This window comes from Tubulanus polymorphus, chromosome 4 (assembly GCF_964204645.1).
Source record: "Tubulanus polymorphus chromosome 4, tnTubPoly1.2, whole genome shotgun sequence".
NCBI classification, from domain to species: Eukaryota; Metazoa; Nemertea; class Palaeonemertea; order Tubulaniformes; family Tubulanidae; genus Tubulanus; species Tubulanus polymorphus.
The window spans coordinates 1,793,867-1,816,300 of NC_134028.1; the positions used below are offsets into that span (position 1 = coordinate 1,793,867).

Below are 22,434 nucleotides of genomic sequence, written 5' to 3' on the forward strand. Positions count from 1 at the left end.
GATGATTATTTTACAAAAAGTTTTAACAAAAAGCATTTAGAATCTTATCATTGTAAATTGCAGCTGTATAGCAAGAGATTCTTGATCTTTCAAGATCCTGAAGAATTGGTTTTAACAGCAATGGTGATTAAAATGCTTGGTTTACAGCTTCTAACGCATCTGAACATTTAGGATCTAAATGACCATCTCCACCTGAAAATATATGTCGAATAACCCTTAAGTCTGGTGTTCAATTATGTTTCATTTCTCAGAAAAATGCAGAAATAAATACCGAAATCAAGTTGACGAATATCGTCAGTGAAGATCCTTTCTCCATTTACCCAGATTTCGATAATGTTTCGATCGTTTATTTGCACGAAATCTACTTTGTGTCCCTTATTTTCCAAAACATCTGAAACCAGGAGATATTCCGATAACAGACTACAGTCATCTCGCTTTTCTCATTGGACATGTTGGAGGAGGTATAATCTACTTACATTTCATACCCTGTAATCTATGTTCCCTGTGGTCTACTACTCCACAACTATCGTATGGTCCATAGTGGATGAACACATTAGCGTTGGCTGGCATTATTACACTGGAATGGAAGGTAAAGAGAAGATAAACAAAGAACAAGAACAGTCTTGAGTTGAAATACTCCCCAAATTAGATAATAAATTTGTTAACCACGTATGTTTCAAAATCTGTATTTCTGATTCTATTAAAACTCAAAATGGGCCCTCAAAATTAACTCTTTTCATATTACATTTTAAACCAAAAATGTCTTGATTCTGGATACGAACCTCCGATTTGACAGGACTTTGTTTACATGTAGCTAGGAAGCTTCATTTCCGGGTTAGTGTTTCATATTGCCGCTGTGGCAGCACCTTCTGGGCCAAGTTTATTTGTGCTGTTATGGGTTTAAGGAGGCACTCTTACGAAACTGAAACTTCAAAAGTCGATTCAAGTTTCAGGTTTACGGAACACAGATTAGTGAATCCTATTTGGTAAACAGGTTGTGCTGAATTGGTCAGGCGACCAGTCTAGCGCAGAATTGGACAGGCAACCAGTCCAGTGGCGGCGCGGGAATCCCAATCGGAGGTACACTGACGCAATATCAAAATGGCGTGCTTTACCATAACACGAAAAGCAAAAACCTCACCTAATTACTAACATTGTCACCCTCCTTTCCCACCACTCAAATCAGTATTTCAATATTTGGTAAGTGTTCGTAACATTGGTATAATTGGCGCAAAATATTCCATCTCAGATATTGTGGGTAATCATTATTTCAGAGGCACATCCTACACAGGGAACGGTGCACATGGTGGCGCTCAGTCGAGCATATCGTCAGCCATTACTTACATCCTGATATTTCTAGACCACGATGGGCTTCAATCTCCTCTCGCTGTGTTGTAATGAATTTGTTGTTAAATGATTCCATCCACTGATTACATCGAACAATGTGTGAACAGTGTAAGTTTATTTCATTGTTTAAATAAATGTTCTCTTCATCGGTTTCTGAAACAAGATTAAGATAATAATCTGTTCTTCATGTTTCTTCATTTAATACTTTCTTGTTTATATTTCATGTTCAACTCTAGATGCAAAACCTCAACTGTGGATAGAAAAACCCTGTGAATCATTTAACTGCAGATTGGAGCGAACAATTTAATTTGTAAGTTTGAATTTTAAATTTCTGCAGTTATTTCTAAGAAGGAAAGAAAACAATCTTAGATTTGTCTATTATAGGTATCACTTCAACGTGTTCAACGGGAATTTTGATTCAGCACAGGAAAACAAGAATCACTCTTAGATTCAGCACAGGACATCAAAGAATCAGTGTTTCACAATCAGACTTTTGGTTTCGCATGGCATGGGACATCAGGAATCACTCTTGGATTCAGCACAGGACAACAAGGAATCAGTGTTCCACAATCAGACTTTCATGGATACAGCACGGGACATAAGGAATCACTTGGATTCTGCATAGGACAACAAGAAGGAATCATTGTTTCACTATCAGACTTTTTTGGATTCAGCACATGACATCAGGAATGACGATAGATGGAAATTCAAGATAAGTTACATTTATCTTTATTAATCGGTTGTTGACTTGATTTTAAGGGACCAGTTTCATAGTATTTGATATAAACCATGTTTTGAAATGAAAACACAGAAACCTGTTGCATTTATTCAATCATTTCAAATTTCTTAATAACGGTGAATATTTGGCTAGGATTAGTTCATGGTTTGGATTGTTATTTCAGTAAGCGGGTTTAAAAGTTTTCTAAATTGCGATCAACTCAAATGTTATTTCTAATCGATATGAAACTGGTTCCTGATGTCAATAATACAACTGTTATCAATCATGTTCCTTCGTGATAATCAGATCATGTGTTCTCTTAAGAGTTAGAATTTCTGTAGATTAAACTGCTGTACTTATTTCATACTGATTGAATAGTTACAGATACATGTAACATTGTGTACAGATACAGAATACAGATCACTACATTACTTCATCCTGTGATTGAACAGTGATTTAATGTTCTCTCATCTTCACTAGATTCCCATCGTCTAACTAAAACATCAGAACATTTCAACTCACCTAACTGCAGGGTTTGGGGAGGGTGGGTAGGGTTGGGGGGAGGTAAGGGGTAGAGGGAGGGCGGGAGGGAAGGGGTGCGGGAGGGAAGGGGTGAGGGAGGGCGGGAGGGAAGGGGTGAGGGAGGGCGGGAGGGATGGGGCGAGGGAGGGCGGGAGGGATGCGGCGAGGGAGGGTGGGAGGGATGGGGCAATGTGGGCGGGAGGGATGGGGCAAGGGAGTTAGGGTGGGATGTAGGGGTGGGGAGAATGGGTGGTGGTAGGACTTTGGAGGGAGGGGTATGGGTGTGGGGTTTAGGTAGTGTAGGGTGTAGGGTGTAGGGTCTAGGTTGGGGGTGGTTTAGTGTCAGGTACAGATGGTTAAGTCAATAGTCTTGAAGTTCAGGATATTTCAGAAAATGTGTCCCATCTTTTTCTTAATCTAAGAAAGGATTAATCATTATGAAACACATCATGCGGCCATACGTGACTGGAACATGTCATGTTTCATGCTGTATAACCACCGGTCAATTGGACTAGTTATATTTTACTGGTTGTTATTTTTATGAGACCCGGGTTTGATCCCCGGTGGGTGCAATTTCACAGTCACTTCTCTCAATCGTTATAAGATAATTGCCCCCAGATTTTTGAATTGGGACATTTCAATTTTTAGGGCCATTATTTAAGGTGTTGAATGATCACAAACAGCTCCTTAGCTCCGATAAAAAAACGGCTTAATGAACATTTCAATGAAACAATAATCATAGTAATAATTACTGTTGATATCTGGCGGTTTACTGCTTCTTTTTGAATACATTTCCAGCTGAAAGATGTATTCTATCTTCTTCAGTGCTATTTTAGAAACCGCTGTAAATACTGGTTCTAGTTAAAAAACTGTAACCTGACGACTTTGTTGACGAGAGTCGCGATGCAGTCACATTCATTGCTGCTTCCTCTTTTTCTGCAGATTCTTAGACAGAGACCTAAACTCTTAATTTTTTGAAGAAGAGTATAGAACTCATTAGAAACCCATTAGAAAAGTGATATGTTTTGTAATCACTATTTATGGATTTTCAGACACGCTTCATTTGCGGGAACAGCAGTGGTACAGTTTATCACCATTCATAGATAGATATCCTTAATAATTAGTTAAATCCTATTCGAAAAGATAGGACACATTTTCTGAAATAAACTTTACAATTTATAGGTGGGACAAAGATTGACACGGAGTGACTATTGTTCTATTATTATATTCACGATATTAGTTCTATTGATGATAGTATATTTCTACCTGTGACTTATAATTCTATTCTAGACAGGGCTGCGAACTTAACTTATATCAGGAAACCGAATTTAAAAGTTGTAAAAAGTTTAAAACATGATATTCAACCAGATGTAGTTGTAGTTTTCACAGGCTACCGAGACCTTCCTACTACATTGAGACTTTGACAAAGCGTATTATGCATTGTAGTAGTTACATATCTAAGATTATTTAACTGTGTTTGAAGTTTTTGAGAATCCTTTAGCACAAATCTTAGTGATTTACTTGTAGGAAACGCGTTCACTTAATTTCATTAACTCCATTTTAAATCAACGGGATTCCAGCACACACCAGATGGCGCAACAATATACTCAGTGATACATACTGAAAATGAGTTAATTTTCAATGAACTTTGAACTGGATTTTGACCGATGGGAAAAGTTGATTAGAAGTTAATTGAAATGTAGAAGTAAATGAAGCGCGGTAACCAAGTAACGTAACCACTAGCAAACGTGACGGATCATACCTGTCATACATGGAATCCTCAATTGCCACAGGTAGCATGCGGGTACACTTTCGTGTAGGGTACACAGGTAGCATGCGGGTACACTTTCGTGTAGGGTACACAGGTAGACACCCCTTAAGTAAAATTTTCCGTGAGGAAAATTTTAACGTTATGGATAGATGGCGAATCTGATTTACAATATGGACTTGACTGCGATTCAATAAAGATTTATTGCTCCAGCGTACAGAGCGTTTCTGGAATTGAAACCAGCCCGCGATGCTATTAGTCTGTTAGTCCGCCTATGCGTGAATCTTCAGCACGATAAATCAATTTAATACAGATTTTATTGTTTCAAAGATGGCAGAATCATTAACGCAGAAAACCCGTTATCGCTGACACGGGGGGAGATATCTAGTGTATTTTGCCATTTTTCACGATCATATCAGTTTATGAAAGTCATTTCATCCTCCACTGTTATTTAAAATTTCATCAGTGCTCGATCAGTTTGTCAGTTTATTGCTTTTAGACTTCGATCGATGTATTATTTGACAGTAGACTCAAATTAGTGAATTATCACATTCAGTGCTTACGTAATTCTTGACTTCATACAAGTGATGAGTGATAAGTCCAATTCCCCTCAAAATATTCAACCCTCAATTTCTCATGTTACGTACGTTTTCTCTTGCTCATACAGATGGACAATTTGATGGCTAAAAACTGCTCCACATATAAAAATTCATCTTTAGTGCCACCTATATATAGTTACTGAACTATGGTCATGAACCAAACCAGGGACATAAAACTGACTTACCATTAATGAGGGCCATGAGCCAAATTTATTCTCATGTTATCAAACCAAAGCCATGTGCTATATTTCCCCTGCGTGGTCACCAAATCAGAACCATAGACCAAACTTTAACTCTTTGGTCACCAAAACAGGGCCATGAATGAAAAGTTATTTCTGTTGTCTTCACAACTCTGTATTTGAGAATGAAATGATTTATGTGGAACTAATGACCTACTTAATGAAAGATTCATCTGTATCAGCGTTGTTGCTGCTGGTGCTGCTGGTGCTGGTGCTGGTGTAACTTACACAACTTTTTGCTGTTTGTCTCTAAAAGAGTTAACTTGATCCCAGTCGGAACTGATGAGAGTTCTAGTGAGACGACAAATAATGAAAAGCCATATGAAAAGAAAAAAAGTAAAGCGAACGCGTGAGCTTCTAAGCACAAAATAAAACAGCATGAAATGCTGATATAAAGAGTGGGGTCCGAGAGCAATTCGAAGGTCTAGTGTCCTGCACGCTTAGAGGGCGGGCAGGGGTCTATTCCTACCTCGACTCAAAAAAAGATGAAATATAAAGAGAAGGGTCCGAGAGCAATTTGAAGGTTTAGTGTCCTGCACGCTTAGAGGGCGGGCAGGGGCCTATTCCTACCTCGACTCAAGCGCTAAAAGTAGAGAAAAGAGTAAAAACGAAAAAATGGCAAATGAAGGAAAATGGCTGGAGTTCGATTTGTTCCACTGGGTTCGAGTGTTAACTTGAAAAGACAATCAAATTACAGTCAAACGGATCATTTATGACATATATTTTGTAAACATCAGCAGTTCATCAGAGTGACAACGTTGAATTCTTAAAGCAATATAAAAAAATTTAATTGATTAATTTTGATCTCAGCCATCATTCTTGTCCTTGGTTTGTGTTTGGCCTTCTCACAACATTTTGTGAGTGTTGAGGTTTGGTTAGGAATAATCTGAATGATTCGATGAAAATTGATAAAGAAATCATCTGTAAAATTCAAGCCATGTGATATTCAAGTCCACACTAGGCATATGGTCATTTAAATGCCTCCAAAATTGTAGAAAAGTAGCTGTGAGTCCCGTCAATGATGCAATTGATTAAGGATTTCAATTTATATATGAAATTGATATAATCGTGAAAAATGGCATATCGTTTTGTAGTTATTGTACAGATGAGCGGTGTCTGAGGAGACAAGAGAGTTGAGGAGACATGGTGGGAGGGCATTGAGGGAGGGCTAGGTGGGAGGGCATTGAGGGAGGGCATTGAGGGAGGGCTAGGTGGGAGGGCATTGAGGGATGGGGTGTGGGAGGGCATTAAGGGAAGGGGTATGGGAGGGCGGGAGGGAAGGGGTGAGGGAGGGCGGGAGTGAAGGGGTGAGGGAGGGCGGGAGGGAAGGGGTGAGGAAGGGAAAGGGTGAGGGAGGCGGGAGAGGGAAAGGGTGAGGGAGGGCGGGAGGGAAGGGGTGAGGGAGGGCGGGAGGGAAGGGGTGAGGGAGGGCGGGAGGGAAGGGGTGAGGGAGGGCGGGAGGGAAGGGGTGAGGGAGGCGGGAGAGGGAAAGGGTGAGGGAGGGCGGGAGGGAAGGGGTGAGGGAGGGCGGGAGGGAAGGGGTGAGGGAGGGCGGGAGGGAAGGGGTGAGGGAGGGCGGGAGGGAAGGGGTGAGGGAGGGCGGGAGGGATGGGGTCTGGGAGGGTCGGGAGGGATGGGGTCTGGGAGGGTCGGGTCGGGAGGTTAGGTGAGTTGAAATGTTCTGATGTTTTAGTTAGACGGATGGGAATCTAGTGAAGATGAGAGAACATTAAATCACTGTTCAATCACAGGATGAAGTAATGCAGTGATCTGTTCTCTGTATCTGTACACAATGTTACATGTATCTGTAACTGTTCACTCAGTATGAAATAAGTACAGCAGTTTAATCCACAGAAATCCTGTACTGTTTCTGTCTGATTGATTGATAATTTGAGATGTTACATTCTGCTCTATTGTCACTGATTATTGTTCCTTTTTTCTTTTCAGAATGAAATAAATGCAATAGAATTTACTATTTAAACAGGCTCTTGTAAAAGTTAAGTACAAAATTAAACTGGTAATGAATTTCTCTACAGAATTCTTCCCAGTTTCTGTTATTATTGTTTTACCCTCATTTACAGGATGAGACACACACTGCAGCACCAGTTTAACCAGCAGCAGCAGCAGCAGCAGCAGCAGCAGCAGCAGCAGCAGCAGCAGCAGCAGCAGCAGCAGCAGCAGCAGCAGCAGCAGCAGCAGCAGCAGCAGCAGCAGCAGCGGCGGAGGCAGCGGCAGCAGCAGCAGGTAAAACCTGTTAGGAATTTTTCTATTTTTTCAGAGAACTGTCCTGTATAAATTATTTTCAATCATTAAGACACATTTATGTCCTGAAATAAAGTTGGAATTATCAAGATATTTATGTTTTCCATACATATTTTCAGTGAACAGAGCTATGGAGGTTTTGGTACCCAACAGTCTATCTCAAATACCGTTGGCTTAAAAACATTGATGAAAACGGTAAGTTTTGATTTGGTGTGAAACTGCTCTTATTTCATAACAACTTAACTGACAATTTCTAACATTTGTTTTTAGGAGCTGAAATAAGTGGAACCCTTGAAAAAATCTGTGAACAGTAAACATTGGGAATTCACTTCACATTTGTTAAAGATGGACATCACTTTAGATCCTCAAAACAAAAACAGTACCGGTAATTATCTCTACAGATTCTAGTCTCTGTTTGACTGTAGATTTATAAACTCATTTCCTGGTTAGAAGCTACATTAATCAGTGAAGGCGAATTTTCAATCACTTCTATCCTGGTCAAAGTTCAAATCATCAAAATTATACAACTTATGTATTCAAGGGCCCGAAATGAAGCTGAACTTGCAGTTAACATTGCGCTCTACAAATCAAATACAAGTCAGAAGTGGTGAGTTTTATATCGATTTATTGCAGTAATTTGTGGTGATCTTCAAATCAAGTCCAGGGTCCAGTTTCACGAAAAAGTTTAAGCCTAAAACGGTTAAGTTTGAATTGTTGTCCTCATTGAAAACATGAAGTAACCAATGGCAATTACACCAAAAATTTGAGTTTAACTTTTTCGTGAAACCGGGCCCAGAAAATGATGTGTTTTTGATCGTTCAATGTTGGCAGGTATCAACGCTTTACTAGAGGACGCAGTTCAACGCTACGATCAAACACCTTAGACATCTGCATACACTCAACACATTGTGATAAACTACTCATTAACCTGGTAGGTTTTCTGTCAATCGAACACAAACAAATTGCAGTTTCTATTTATTTCATTAACCATTTTCTGGCATAATTTTTTCCTTCCAGAAATCCTGTACTGTTTCTGTCTGATTGATTGATTACTTTGAGATGTTACATTCTGCTCTATTGTCACTGATTATTGTTTCTTTTTCAATCATTGAAAGTCATTTATGTCCTGATCAAAGTTGGAATTATCAAGGTCTTTATTTTTTCCATACATATTTTCAGTGAACAGACCTATGGAGGTCAAATACCGCTGGCTTGAACATTGCAGTAAACATTGCGCTCTACAAATCAAACACAAGTCAGAAGCGGTGAGTTTTATATCGATTTATTGCAGTAATTTGTGGTGATCTTCAAATCAAGTCCAGAAAATGATGTGTTTTTGATCGTTCAATGTTGGCAGGTATCAACGCTTTACTAGAGGACGCATTTCAACGCTACGATCAAACACCTTAGACATCTGCATATACTCAACACATTGTGATAAACTACTCATTAACCCGGTAGGTTTTCTGTCAATCGAACACAAACAAATTGCAGTTTCTAATTTATTTCATTAACCATTTTCTGGCATTATTTTCTCCTTCCAGAATGCAATACACACAACACTAATTGGAGCTGGAGAAATTAAGAATATTTATCTTCAAAGAGTGAAGAAGCTCTGGTTGTTACTGAAGCTGCTATTCTTTTAAGAAACTAAGTAATTGTCTCTATACCTGGTTCTAGCTTGTTATAAAACTTAACAGTTCAATTATTTACCGGTATATATGTTTATTTTCTCAGAAAATCATCAGTTCTCTAAACCTCACGACATTATGACTGTTGGAAGTGAAATCCTGCTTGATGGCACTGAGCTTATCCGATACAAGTTTAGAAATGGTGAGTTTTTCATCACTCCACTGTGCTCTAATTTGTAATATATTCGAACAATCAATTATTCTGTACATAATTTTCATGTGATTCTCCAGAAAGAAGTGCGGCTGCTGCTGATGCTGATGCTGAATCCTCAATCAATTGCTAATTCTTTTCATAGTATAATGATTTATTGCAGCATGAAATTTATCTGATAGAACAATTTGAAAACTGATCAAAGATTGAATAATGGTGTTGAATTATCTAGAATTATAAGGTAATTATAAATTCTTGTTTCTGAAATATTTCATGAAAACAAGTTCCCACGCAAGTTTCCTCTCTTATTCTAGGACGAAGTGGGGACCAATATGCCATTTGACAGGGACAAGGACTAGCCATCTACCTCGAGATTGATATGCTGCCACTTATTTCCAAGATCTGCAATTTTTAAGTCAAATATATTACCGGTATTATATCGTGCTGGCCAGCACGGGCAGGCGACTGTTGTTCTGTTTGTGATGGTTTCATGGACTGCGTATCTCATATCCATAAAAACGGAGTTATCCCCTGATTTGTCTCTCAAAGCTGTAACGTAATTTTTGCTAATAAATAGCCTGACTCGGGCATAGAATAAGGATTTAAACCCCCGCTATATGCAAATTTAAAAGATTGAAGTGGTAATTTATTTATCAAGAATCAGAATCAAAATAATAAAAGTAAATGAAGAAATAACTGGAACAACCTATGCACAAAATAACAAAACCTTCAACCTAAGCACTTAACAACCTCTAGCTTTACTTTTCCCAATTAACTTGTTTTTCCCTCTCTATTTTTCCCTATTTTAGTTATTTCTTCAGACTTGACGATGGTCTTTTGAGAGACTCATAAATGTTGTCTTCTAATCCTTTTGAATTTGTGTAAAGTGGGTTTTAATTTTTACTGAAAAATAATTACATGAAGTAATTACATGTACATTTTAGATTGAATATAGCTGCAAAGCAGCGATAATAGGTTTCCTGCCTCGCCAAGCTAATCTCAATTGAGGGAATTCGAGAAATGATGGGCTTTCTGAGATGGATCAAGGGCATGAGATAATTTACACACTCCATGTAACTGCATTAGTTTGTACTTATTTGTACCTCGGAACCCGGTTTCGTTGGTCTGGTTTTGTACTACCAGTAGATTTGTATGATACACATGTATGATGTAAATGGACATTATTTTGTTAAATGGACATATTTTGTATGACTGTAATGTCCCACAATCAATGAAACCAAAAAGTTGAAATGTCGACTAGTTTTCTTTATTATGGGACAATAATATTTTGTGCGAACTTGTGTTACTGTTTTATTAGAAATAAAGATGAATTTTCTGTGTTGTTTTAGTTATGATTACAGACGCCAGCAGTTTCACACACTCAGTGCGTCACATCCCACTGGTTCAATTTCATAGAAATAATTTACTCAAAAAGTATTGATTCCTCGAGTCGGTAAATTCGAATTGAGTAGTTTTTAAGAAATTGAACTGAAGGTCCAGTTTTACAAACCACGTTCAAACATTATGTTATAAAAAAAGTCTGAATCAAAGTGAAGTTTTATGAAATTTAGCCGAGGGTCCATTCGACATGGAATTGTCGAATTGCAGTTGACCCTATGTACCGGTTATGTGAAACGCATAACGGTTTCATGAACATAGTTTAACTAAAATTGATTCATCCTTTCTTCGTGAAACTGGACTCGAACTGAATTAAATACCGTACTCGCTGTTTAGTGTGCGAAACTGCAGCATCTAAAACTGATTGAAACCCTTTCGCATTAAAAAACCAAATCCTACTTGGGGTACGGTTTCACGATATGATTAACTTAAAAAGAACAACAAAAAGCAACAGTTAAAGAAATTGATCTATTTGGCCCTTTGTGCGAAGTTCAGTTAAAAAGTTGATCATGTTTGTGAAACTACGGCCCCGACACATGAAAGTTGTGATTGTTACCCTGGCATGCGAGGGTTTCAATTCAGTGCTTTAGGGAGCGTTTACAAATTACGTACCTCAAAATCTCCCGTTTTTCTGACTCCCTTTCCCTTGTACCACCTCTGTACCAAATTCACTGACCCCCTCTTAGGTACGTACCATCACACCCATGACAAACCCCCAATTATATTGATGCAAAGAATTGAGCAAGTATTGTTGTTTATTGATTTTATATACCCGGTACTAAAAGCCCAACACCAACGGCTATTTGAGTTTGGTACATAAAGTACGTACCAAGATTGACTAATACCCCCCTCCCTCAAAGTACGTACCTTTTTTGCTGACCCCTCTCCATGTACCACTTTGTACCAAAATTCAGTAACCCCTCCCCCCAATGGAGGTACGTAATTTATGAACGCTCCCTTACTAGACTGGAGACCGCTCTCTATCTTCAATTACCACGCGGTACGTTAACAGACAATAAAAGCATTTTATGACGATTAAGGTACGTTTAAGATTTAAATGTCGCCGTCTTGTGTGCGTTATTTAAACATTTTTTTTTCTCGAAAAACCAGCCAGATCGAAACCAGGGCACCCCTGTTCATCCTCCATTCAGCATCAGAACCACTCTGAAATCAGAAGCAGTAATTTCTGGATTCGAATCCTGGGCATTCGCTTCGTTTATCAATGATGCTATGATCGCCATCTATTGGAATTTTGCTGAACCGACTAGTCAGCTCTTACTTGTCTCGCTGACTCTTCTTTAATCCGTTCAGCACATCGAAGAAGAGTCAGTGAGACAAATAAGAGCTGACTAGTCGGTTCAGCAAAATTCCAATAGATGGCGATCACGTTCGAAATCTTGAAATATCCCTTCCGTCGGGCACCCCTCTATAGGCCTATCTTCTAGTCAGCATCACTACAGGGTCATTGAATCAGTATCGGTAATTACTAGGTTCGAACCCACGACGCTTTTGGCTTTAGGATGAATCAGCAGCAGTAATTACTGGGTTCGAACCCGGGAAATCCGTCGTAATTCGTAAAACGTAGTCGTATTACAGTGCCAACCACACTCAAACGTGGTGAACGAATAGTAAGATAAACCCACTTATCATATTCTACAGATTAAGAGAATTTAAAAACAAGAATTTATTTATTCAATCTAAAATATCACGACGTTTCGATCTCACCGTCAGGTGGGAAGTCGTATGACCCTAGTTATTGAAGGATATCCAAAAAGTCTTCACTGAAAGGGGTTCCATGATTTGAAAGTTTAACAATATGTTTCCATTCCTAGGCATGGAAACATATTGAACAGAAACTATTTATCTCGTTTTGTAAATATGTACTTAATGTAACACGTCGAGCAACAAACATGGCTGTAATTGGTGAACTCGGTAAATACCCACTCTATATAGCTGCTTGTGAGACTCCTGAAATTCTGGCATGCTGTGCACCAGAATCAGGACAGATTGGTGTACCACGCCATGCAAGAGTCAATCTTGTTGAACTCTAATTTTAAATCTTTTACCCGAGCTAAACATACACTACAAGAGATATAAATTTTTTTTGGCACAAATGGATATCAAATTCCCCAAAACTAGACTGCTACAAAAATCTAAATCCTGAATTTACCATGACGCCATTCTTAATGGATCCTATACTACCAAAACTGTTTAGAACCAACATTTGTAAATTTAGGATAAGTAATCATCGTCTTCTGACCAATTTACCAAGAGAGAGACTGTGCCAACACTGTAATGTCATTGAAGATGAGTTTAATTTTATAATAGAATGCTCTCGACTAAATGAAATAAGATATAACCTAAACAGAGCAGTGAGCTGTATATACCCAGATGCCCCAAAGTGGGAGGACCAGACCAAATTCAAAAAACTTCTCACAGATAAGAAACTACATGGTCCTATTGGGGAATACATCTCGAAATCCTAGACTCTGATAATAATTAACACGAAACTGCTTTTATTCTTGTTATATTAATGTAAAATGTTTATGTTTTGTAAATACTATTTGTAAATATCACTCTGTGCATCTCGACCCGAAAGGGTGTAAGCAGTACAATAAAGAGTTTATTGAATTGAATATTGTTAAACTTTCAAATCATGGAGTCACTTCTCTTCATTTAACCCCTTTCAGTGAAGACTTTTGGATATCCTTCAATACAGTTTCAAATGGATTAAAAAATGATGATTTAGGTCGACTGCTTCTCCTTTCGGGTCCTATCAAGACATTTATCAGGTATGTACTACCAAAAATGAGCCGAGCTAGGCCACCCGGAATGCTCTCAAGTCAGGTTGAAATAGACTGTATAATAATAGTATGACCCTTGAGGAATTCCATATAACGTAATAAAAAAATAAGATTCGTTATCCGGATTCCGACTGATATGTCGGTTTATTGATCAGACAAGGCATTTTTGCTCTTAATTTTGTTTTTTTTTTGTTACCGGTCTCAATCTTCAATTAAGGGGACAGGCAACCAGTCTATTTTACTCTGGGCTGCGAATGATAAGTTAGTTCACGAATTACCCGTCATCTATGAGTATAGCGGCAGCACTTGACGGTTAAGAATTAGCTAAGTTTGTTTTGACATTTGTTGGTGACATTTCGGGTGATTTATCGCCAGTTTTATCAGTATATTAACCACGAACGCTCGGGGCTATTTTGCTTGCGACAATTGACATCGTTCGTCCTCGGATCGTGGTTGACACAAGAGTCAGAGTGAAGAAAAAATGGAATCATTTCTGAGCTATGTCCCCGATGAAAATGACGATTATTATCGAATCATTGGATGCGACGAACTGTCAAGCGTAAGTTGATTCATTTAATTTAGTCAGTAACCTGACTGTGGTTTAGTTTCACGATCGGATATTTTCACAAACCACAGCTTGGTATAAGCTCATCCGATTATAAAAAGCTTACCACCAACGATTAGGTAACTAACTACATTTAATTAGGCTATTAATGCTTTGATTTTGAAAAGCCCCTTTTTGAATTTCAGAAAAATGAAGCTTCTATGGAAAAATCGTTTGTAAAACTTGTTGAAGAAAATTGAGTTAATAATTTAGATCCATATTTCCATTATTAGGTTGAGCAAATACTTACTGAATACAAGATAAAAGCTCTACAACTTCACCCAGATAAAAATCCCAATGATTTAACTGCAGGTATTTATTATCAAGTTGTAAAAATTCATCAGAGAATCATCGGTGAGGTTTATCGGTTTTCTTATTTTCTAGCAAAGCGATTTGCACTCTTACAACAAGCTAAAGAGGTTTTATGTGACCCGGAATCCCGTGAGAAATATGACAAATGGAAACGTAGCGGAATACCGATGTCTTATAATCAGTGGTGCGCTATGAGTAACTCTGTTCATGTTGTAAGTGCAACTTTCTCTATTCCATATAGATATGAGATTTTAATTTAGATTATTCAAGCTCCATTCCTTTTGGACGTGTCAATTGATTTATATTACCATGAATTTCTAATAACTTTTAACTTTAGTCAATGCATTGGTCTTGTAAAAAGAAAGAAGCAATGATTGCTGATACGCCATTTTCCGCTTCAAAAGGTAATAATTAGTTCTCGTACTTAAAATTTGAAGAAAAAAATTTAAAGCAGAATTTGTTTAAGTTTTTTCTTTTTCTATCGTAGACAACGGGACGTCTGTGAAATGGTGGAAATCTGATCTACATTCAAACGATCGTCTTCGCAAATTCCGCAATTATGAAATCTAAATTTGTTGTAACGAGTTCAGAGACTCGTTTGTGCAGTGTAAATCAGTGAATAAGTGTAGTAGCTATATATACATCTATGTTGTCTACATTAGAGTTTAGATCCAGGTTGAATCCTGTCTGATCTGAGTTGAATGTTTTGGGTTTTGAATCCAAGTGTCAATGAACCGCCTGATCATATTGTGTCTTACCTCGGGAAGCGAAGGATTATACTTGAAATATACTGTACATCAGGTGGTTTTTTAAAACCCCAGTAAGTTTAAAGAAATTGATGTTTCTGTCTCTGATTGGTATTATGTGTGTAATTTGGTTTTAGAATGAACCATAAATGTGTGTTGCAATGCGATGAATGTACCGAAAATACAGATTTGGGGACAAATATTCAGTATGCCAAAAATACATTAATACATTATACTGAAATCATGTACAATACCAGTAGATATAGGCATGGACGTATAAACTAGTTTATACGTCCATGATATAGGCAACTGAATGTGAAATGTAGTGTTTGCAGTCTCAGAAGGTTGTAGTACAGTTTGGAGTACAATTTCTGATTAATGTATATTCTCCTAAATTGATTGCTATGTCAATAGATTTTAGGATTAAAACTGTGATTAAAACTAGGACGTTGTGCTGTGATTTAGCCAGGTGTTTTTGTGCTCAGCTAGGTGATTATTTTGAGCTGATATGTTCAGTTAGGCTTTGGTAGTTGTGAGGATGACCAATTTGTGTAAGATGTGTCACATTTTAGGTCAGTCCTACTGAAATACCTTGAGTCTTGCCAGAGACATCTGTGCAGGTTTTCTCATACTGTAATGTAGCAGCTTGTGACTTGTGTGGGTTAGAAACTGATTTGTTTCGTGACACGTGTTTGGTTGAAATGATTATTACCTTGTGTAGGGTAATCTGCAAATATATACGTAACTGTGTTTCGCAGATTTTTTGGTTTAGCTGGATAAGGTCAGAGATCATTGAAAGAGAGTTAAATAAAGTAACGGTGAAAAAATAGAGAAAAAAATTATTAAAATTCGACTCTCAAGTTGAACCTAATAAACACAGGATGAGGAAATACGAAGAATTTGTTCTATGAAATTCGTAGAATATAATTTTGAAAAGATTTGTACATGAGATTGTATTCCATGTAAGCGATGATACTGTTTGGGAATAAATGATGATATCCTTGTGTCAAAAAACGAGCTTGTTTGTTGAATTTTTTTCTCATATGTCGTCTTACAACATAATGACTCGTCAGACATCGATATAACGGAATCTTTGAAGTTCCAAAAAGAGCATATACTCAAATTGTATCCAGAAGGAACACCAAAAAAGCCCTTTAGCGTATTAGCCCAATCATGTTGAAACTGGACCCCTGTTTTCTCGGGTAAACTTAGTTCCGGATGATGAATATTGGGATGTAGCTGAAAATAAATAATTGTGGCAACTAAAAGGAAACCTTTACGACTATTTTTCATTGCAAGTCAGAGATTTTCTTTATTGTTGTTTACAACGCGGACAAAGTTTCATCAATTCTAACAATGAGAAAAGGTCACGCAGTAGATACATTAACTATCGGCAATTCCTCGGTTTGATTATATCGGTTGAATATCCAGAGATTGGCTGATGTAATCGCAGTTGTGAGGTTCCATTTAGAGAAAAATATGGCTTTTTCATTCAATAACCATTAAAATCTGCCAGTGGAAGCTAGAATCGCTCTAAAAATCCTGAGACAGTGCAACAGCTTTTGAAAATCGAACCATTTAAATTCCGGAGCGAACATGAATAAAACCAATAAAATGACACAAATATCCAGTGTTTTTTGATTTACAATCTTGAGAAAATTTTATCTCTGCATTTTACACGACCAGGTGTTTTTATGTACATTGTACATGTATACATACAAAGCTCAGATGAATACAATTAGCAAATTTTACGATAATTCTCCTAAGCCAGCCATTGTCTAAACAATTTCATACCGGTAATACAGTAGACTCTCCCTTAAGCCTAGCGCACATCGACACTGCGATTGGAGACAACTAGTTGCAAGGCAGTTTTCGGCGCATGAGAGGAACTGGCTGGATACGATCAGTTGCTTGAATTTGTCGATGTGAGCGAGCTTACGATTGGTAAGCGTCGATCTATCTCCAGTTCCAGCCAGTTGCCCATGTTCTACTTTTGAGCAACTAGTTGTACTCAATCGCAGTCATATCCGTCGATGTGCGCGCTCTGGATCTCGTCGATCGACACGCGCCATGCAGTTGCTGCAACTGACCGGTTATAACTAGATTTCGATGTGCGCGGGGTAATCGTTCGGTAGCAACTAGTTGTCTCCAATCGCAGTGTTGATGTGCACTAGGCTTTACGTCCTTACTTGACGTGATAATCAGGGAGAATGAACTACAGCCGGAATCTGACATGAAGGAGTCTACTGTATCTCCATATTTCAACAGGTTATCGACCAATTGTTGAGGCCAAAAAGGACACCTCCCTGTAAACAGTATGTAAATGCATTACTTATCTCGGTTTCTCCTCAAGAGAATTCATAATTAAAACACACAAAAGCCACTTCGTAATACTTTAATATTTAAGCTTCGTTAAAAGTGATTTTGTGACAATGAATTTTGGATTTCAACATTCTACGTGTAGTGCGTATTTATCTATATACAGTGAATTAAGGATATCCTGATCAAGCAAAACAACGACTGAAATCTGCGGACCGTTTTACACTGAGATCATACTTATGGGAAAATATAACAGAGTTTTAATTAAAATTTTCATTACTATCACAAGTAGGATCCAGCTATATTATCCATGACATTGAAATAAGGCATATCCAGCTTCAGACTTTTGGATTGATTCCAATTTTAACAGTCTGGTTTGATCTTGGATTTAATGTGCTTTTTCGCGCACATGTTGAATAATATAACTGTTTTCTACAAATATTTGCAACATCTGAAGAATATTGCAGACATTTCTTAAGCTCCCATAAACTGACGAGTCTAATACTTGCAGATTAAAGAATTTAAATTTGATCTACAAAACATTTAAACGTACTGGAATTTTAACTATTTTCAAGACAGGACAAAGAAAATCCTTCTTTTTCTTCATTGCCTTCATTAAAACCTTCAATATTTGTTTAGAAAACATAGTTTTATTGATTATTGATACTGAATACTTGAGATCAATGATTTCCAGCAGCTATTTACTGGGATGATGAAATAAGGATAATATTTGGAGGAAATAAACAAACATGTTTCTTTGACATACCAGTTTTTTCTGAGTGAAATTACTTAACCATTTCAGTATTGATAGCTTCATAAAATAGACGCAAATTGTCGTAACTGCAGGTTTGGTTTAATAGGAAACCAGTTTGTAATATAACATCAACAGTTTAGCCACAATCAGCATTGTCTCCTATCTATCTATAAACTACAATTCACAGCTCAAATATTACAAACCTTGTATTCATCATTTAAAATTCAAAGCGAAGAAAGATAAACTAAAAGTTAAAAGCCCACAGCAACAGAGACTTGAAAATTCAACATTCCACCCACTAAAAACTTCATAAAAGTGTTGCACAGTACCAATTCTGGAGTGAATTTCTATTTCGTGGAGAATTTGTTGGAGCCAGAAAAAATGTTTACTGTACCCTTAAAGTGAATATTCACTCCAGGCCTGTGTTCTGAAAAAGCATGCACCCATTATTTTTTGGATTACGAAATCATTTTACTTGAGTGAACATCAAAGTCAAACTTAGCAATCATTATTGAGATTATAAACGCTATACCATATTGTATGTTTGTAACAGAAAATTAGAATCCTGTTAAATGAAGATAAAGAGCTTTCATACACATCATAAGTTGCACACTTGCGTTAATTACTAAATATACAAATTTTTCTATTTACAAAATAATTTATAGTACGCCATGTATGTAATAAATAACAGAATCATTTTTATCTCAAATTCAAGGGAGCAACATAAAACAATGCCTTTTATAGAAATTAATTATCAACATTACCTGGGTGTTGGCCTATTTTCATGATGTTTTTGTCATTTTGAACTGCGGTTACACCACTTAAGGAGTGAATACCAAAAATACCACCTCAAAAAACACCATCAAATCGTCGACACGGCCAAATTACTGAAGCACATTTCATGATATATGGAATGATAGAATTTGTATCTTTTGCACGCAACAAAACTTTGTAGTTCGAATAATATTTGTCAACATAAAACCTTACTATACAAGAAAATCAACTGCCTTCAAACAAGAAAAACTCTGACAAACTTCAATCATCTTTAAATCAACACAAATCACTTGGCAATATTCGGATACAACACATTAACCACGAGACATAGCATCAATTTTCATCAACCAAGGTTTATTCTAACATTGAGGGTCCCAAAAACACATTTCAGATCTTGTACTTGGAAATTGGTCCCTACAAGATTGCATCACTACCATAACTAATAATCCTTCAAGCATTAAAACCATCAACACATTCACATACGAAGGAAGTTCACGAAAATATGTAAAGAATATCATTAAATTTTTCTAGAGGAGACAAACAGTGAAGTATCTAAATGATATGATTCTTCGCTACGTTTAACTTCAAAGCAACATTCAGAACTTTTTATTCTATAGCAGTTTGACTGATTACTGATGAGCTTATCAATCAGTAATTTAAAGCATAGTTCATTTGAGTAAAGAATGAAATCGACGAATAAAATAACTTCATTGTTCGTTTTGAAATTGGTATTTTACTCTCTTGACATACGTTTTAACCTACTTTTGACTTTTAGCGACTCAAGAAAATGCACTTCACTGTCGGATACTAGAATACATACAAAGCAGTCGATCAATTTTGAAAAAATTTTCGCCAATTTTCAAAGAACAAAGAAACGAACATAGTTCTGTTCCATACCAGCCAAATATTCAGCACATTTTAACATTTGATTTTAATCCCTGCATGATTAAAGCTTTTAGCTCTCTTTATCTCTTATCAACTGGCCGGATTTATGAGACGCATCAACAGTCCTTTCACTTAACAGTTAAACGAAATGAAACAAATAATCGTACACATATTCGATACATGTAGTATTCATTAGTATTGACCACTATACGACAACGATTCAGCATCTAATTTTTCGAATGTTTTTGAGAAAAATAAAAATTTCTTCCGATTATATTTCTTTTCACGTATATGAGATCCGCTGAAAAGCTTGCAACTGATTTTTCATACCCTACACAAGTATTAAAAGCATCGGCAAAAAGTCGTCGCATCATTACAACTTTGACCACAACGCCGCCGCCACGCGACGGTCAACTCGGCTTTCATCCTCATCGCTCGCAAAATCTAATCATCGTTCTTTGCTCGTTAGACGTTCAATTAGTTCTGATAGCGGAGCCAGCTCTTTTTTCTCGATCAAATTGAACTCTTGAACGAAGAATATGAAATGTTTAAACGATGTGTTTAGATGCGGCTCCTCGCTCAATGACACAACCTCGCTGAAGTGTTGATGATATATATGTGCGTACACGCGGAACAAACGTTTCAATATTGTCTTCGCGATTGACAGGAAATTTTTCGGAAATGGAACGCCTGGAAAAGTTAATAATCAATACTCAGTTAACTAAACCTGTTTAATCCAAATAATTTTGATCCAAATTTTAGATGGAAATTACCGTATTCACCTAAACGTATACAAGAAAACCCCCTTAATTCAGATCATTTGAGACAAACAAATTAAAGTTATTTTACATACATCAAAGGACCTAAATTCATCTGGATTCTGATCAAAATCCTGATTAAACTGATCACGATTTGACTAAGTGGGTTTCATTGTTTGACTTTTCAACAGGTACCGGTATCTTTGCATAAATTGGATTGGTCCAATATAAAAGTCATTCAGGGTTTAATACTATATTTTCACCTGCTAAAGGGGAACAACAGCTGAAATGTTTACAATCTCACTCACCAATTTTAGAAGGAAATATAGTTTCATCATCTAGTTGATTTTGGACCCAAGTCATTAGATAATCGATATATTTTGGTGCCGAACACTTGATCGGTTTTTTCACAGTCTGTCCATCTGCCCAATGGTATTCATATTTTGGCCCCGCTGACATAACCGGACATTTTTCTTCCATACAAAATTCCGTTATTGTTCCGTACAGCATGTTTATCTGATTGAAAAAATCCACAGCTGAAACGAGAAGAAAATGTACCTTAACATCAGGTAAGATTTTCATTCATCTCAAATCAAATAAATCCTGAAATTCTAAGATTAGGGCCACAGAGTTGAACAGGTGTTTAACGCCCCTCTGATGCAAGTGGTATCGTAATTTTGACTCCCGAAATTCTTAAATTCGTCTATTTTTTGACTATATACATTCTTCCTGGAAAAACTGTTCAACAGTTGCAGGTTACAAATATGACCCTTCTTAGTTTTAGGAATCATTTTTGGGGCAGGGTGCCGGGTTCGGGTTCATGAAAAAATTCAAGCTTAAAACTTCCAAGTTTGACTATAGTTCTGATCTAAAACATGGAAGTAACCGATAGCAATTCGAGTTTAACATTTTAGTGATATCGGGAGCAGGACTTTAAGAACTTACTATTAACAGCCACCCATTCATTGAGATCTTCACCCTCCGGAAGCATCACTGCTAATCTTAAATTACCACTACCCAGCGTCGCCGCAGCATGTTTCATTAAATCATACTGATGCGTTCCTTCAGGAATGTTCTTCTTCGGCTTGAATGTTTTGTTATTTCGGCTTCCACTGAAACGAACAGATTAAATATTTCCGTCATAGGAAACTGACGACAGGAACCTCACAATGAATCACTGAGTATTGGTTGAGGTGCTTTGTGTATTTATCATTCAACCACCAGTTACACTGTCACCATCGACGGCTGTCTGAAGTCGATGAGTAGAGGAGGGCCGTAGAGGAGGTCGAGTTAGGAAATGGATTAGGGGTTATAGGCCTGAATTTAATACTATTCTTCAGTAGGTCACTGATCGAATTGATCCATCAGTTTTTAGTGTAAAACAAGGGAGCTGTCAAACATTCCGAACCGGAAACGTCAAAATATACGAAGAATACTCACAATAAGAAGCTCATTTTCTCGCCTTTTTCGGCCACCGTCGGAAAATTATTACCCCCGAAAGATCGATTATATTCCGCAATCGCCGGTTGTCGAAGGACGGGATTTTCGGTCGACCGATGGGTTCACATTTAAACGATTATAAAATATAGACGACGACAAGTTTTGGGTTCAAGTTGCAAGTATTTCCGGGTCAGTGGGTCGGGGATATTTCACAGACCACTTTCTGCATAATGAGGATTTCCCGATGACGTAAGATACCTATTTGATGAGTGTGAAAGCACTACGTGACGTCATACGAAATTCCTCGATTTGCCAAGGTGGTCTCCTCCTCTATGTGAAATAA

General features: G+C 37.4%; 3 protein-coding genes and 1 long non-coding RNA gene across 5 annotated transcripts; 2 read left to right on the forward strand and 2 right to left on the reverse strand.

The window, feature by feature from the left end:
- Position 1: 1 nt before the first annotated feature.
- Positions 2 to 830, reverse strand: LOC141904574 (UPF0728 protein-like). Of its 2 annotated transcripts, none has more exons than XM_074793186.1 (4): positions 783 to 830; positions 477 to 577; positions 272 to 391; positions 2 to 192 (listed from the first exon to the last, which is right to left on the reverse strand). In XM_074793186.1, exons 2-4 carry the CDS (start codon positions 568 to 570, stop codon positions 128 to 130), a joined length of 279 nt encoding a protein of 92 aa, XP_074649287.1. In that variant the 5' UTR covers positions 571 to 577; positions 783 to 830; the 3' UTR covers positions 2 to 127. The 2 variants fall into 2 exon arrangements, with proteins under 2 accessions (XP_074649287.1, XP_074649288.1); XM_074793187.1 differs by having other exon boundaries at positions 746 to 795.
- Positions 831 to 7,739: 6,909 nt separating this feature from the next.
- On the forward strand, positions 7,740 to 8,349 carry LOC141904770 (uncharacterized). The gene is made up of 3 exons (XR_012619202.1): positions 7,740 to 7,840; positions 7,997 to 8,062; positions 8,287 to 8,349. It is a non-coding gene; the product is annotated as an uncharacterized LOC141904770 (long non-coding RNA).
- A 4,993-nt stretch (positions 8,350 to 13,342) lies between these two features.
- Positions 13,343 to 16,161, forward strand: LOC141903705 (dnaJ homolog subfamily C member 12-like). The gene is made up of 6 exons (XM_074791945.1): positions 13,343 to 13,487; positions 13,717 to 14,058; positions 14,337 to 14,415; positions 14,488 to 14,627; positions 14,753 to 14,819; positions 14,903 to 16,161. The coding sequence occupies exons 2-6, from the start codon at positions 13,981 to 13,983 to the stop codon at positions 14,983 to 14,985; spliced, it is 447 nt and encodes a 148-aa protein (XP_074648046.1). The 5' UTR covers positions 13,343 to 13,487; positions 13,717 to 13,980; the 3' UTR covers positions 14,986 to 16,161.
- A 665-nt stretch (positions 16,162 to 16,826) lies between these two features.
- Positions 16,827 to 22,298, reverse strand: LOC141904133 (MOB kinase activator 1B). Its single transcript, XM_074792655.1, has 4 exons — positions 22,092 to 22,298; positions 21,597 to 21,763; positions 20,960 to 21,187; positions 16,827 to 20,583 (listed from the first exon to the last, which is right to left on the reverse strand). The coding sequence occupies exons 1-4, from the start codon at positions 22,103 to 22,105 to the stop codon at positions 20,342 to 20,344; spliced, it is 651 nt and encodes a 216-aa protein (XP_074648756.1). The 5' UTR covers positions 22,106 to 22,298; the 3' UTR covers positions 16,827 to 20,341.
- Positions 22,299 to 22,434: the final 136 nt, after the last annotated feature.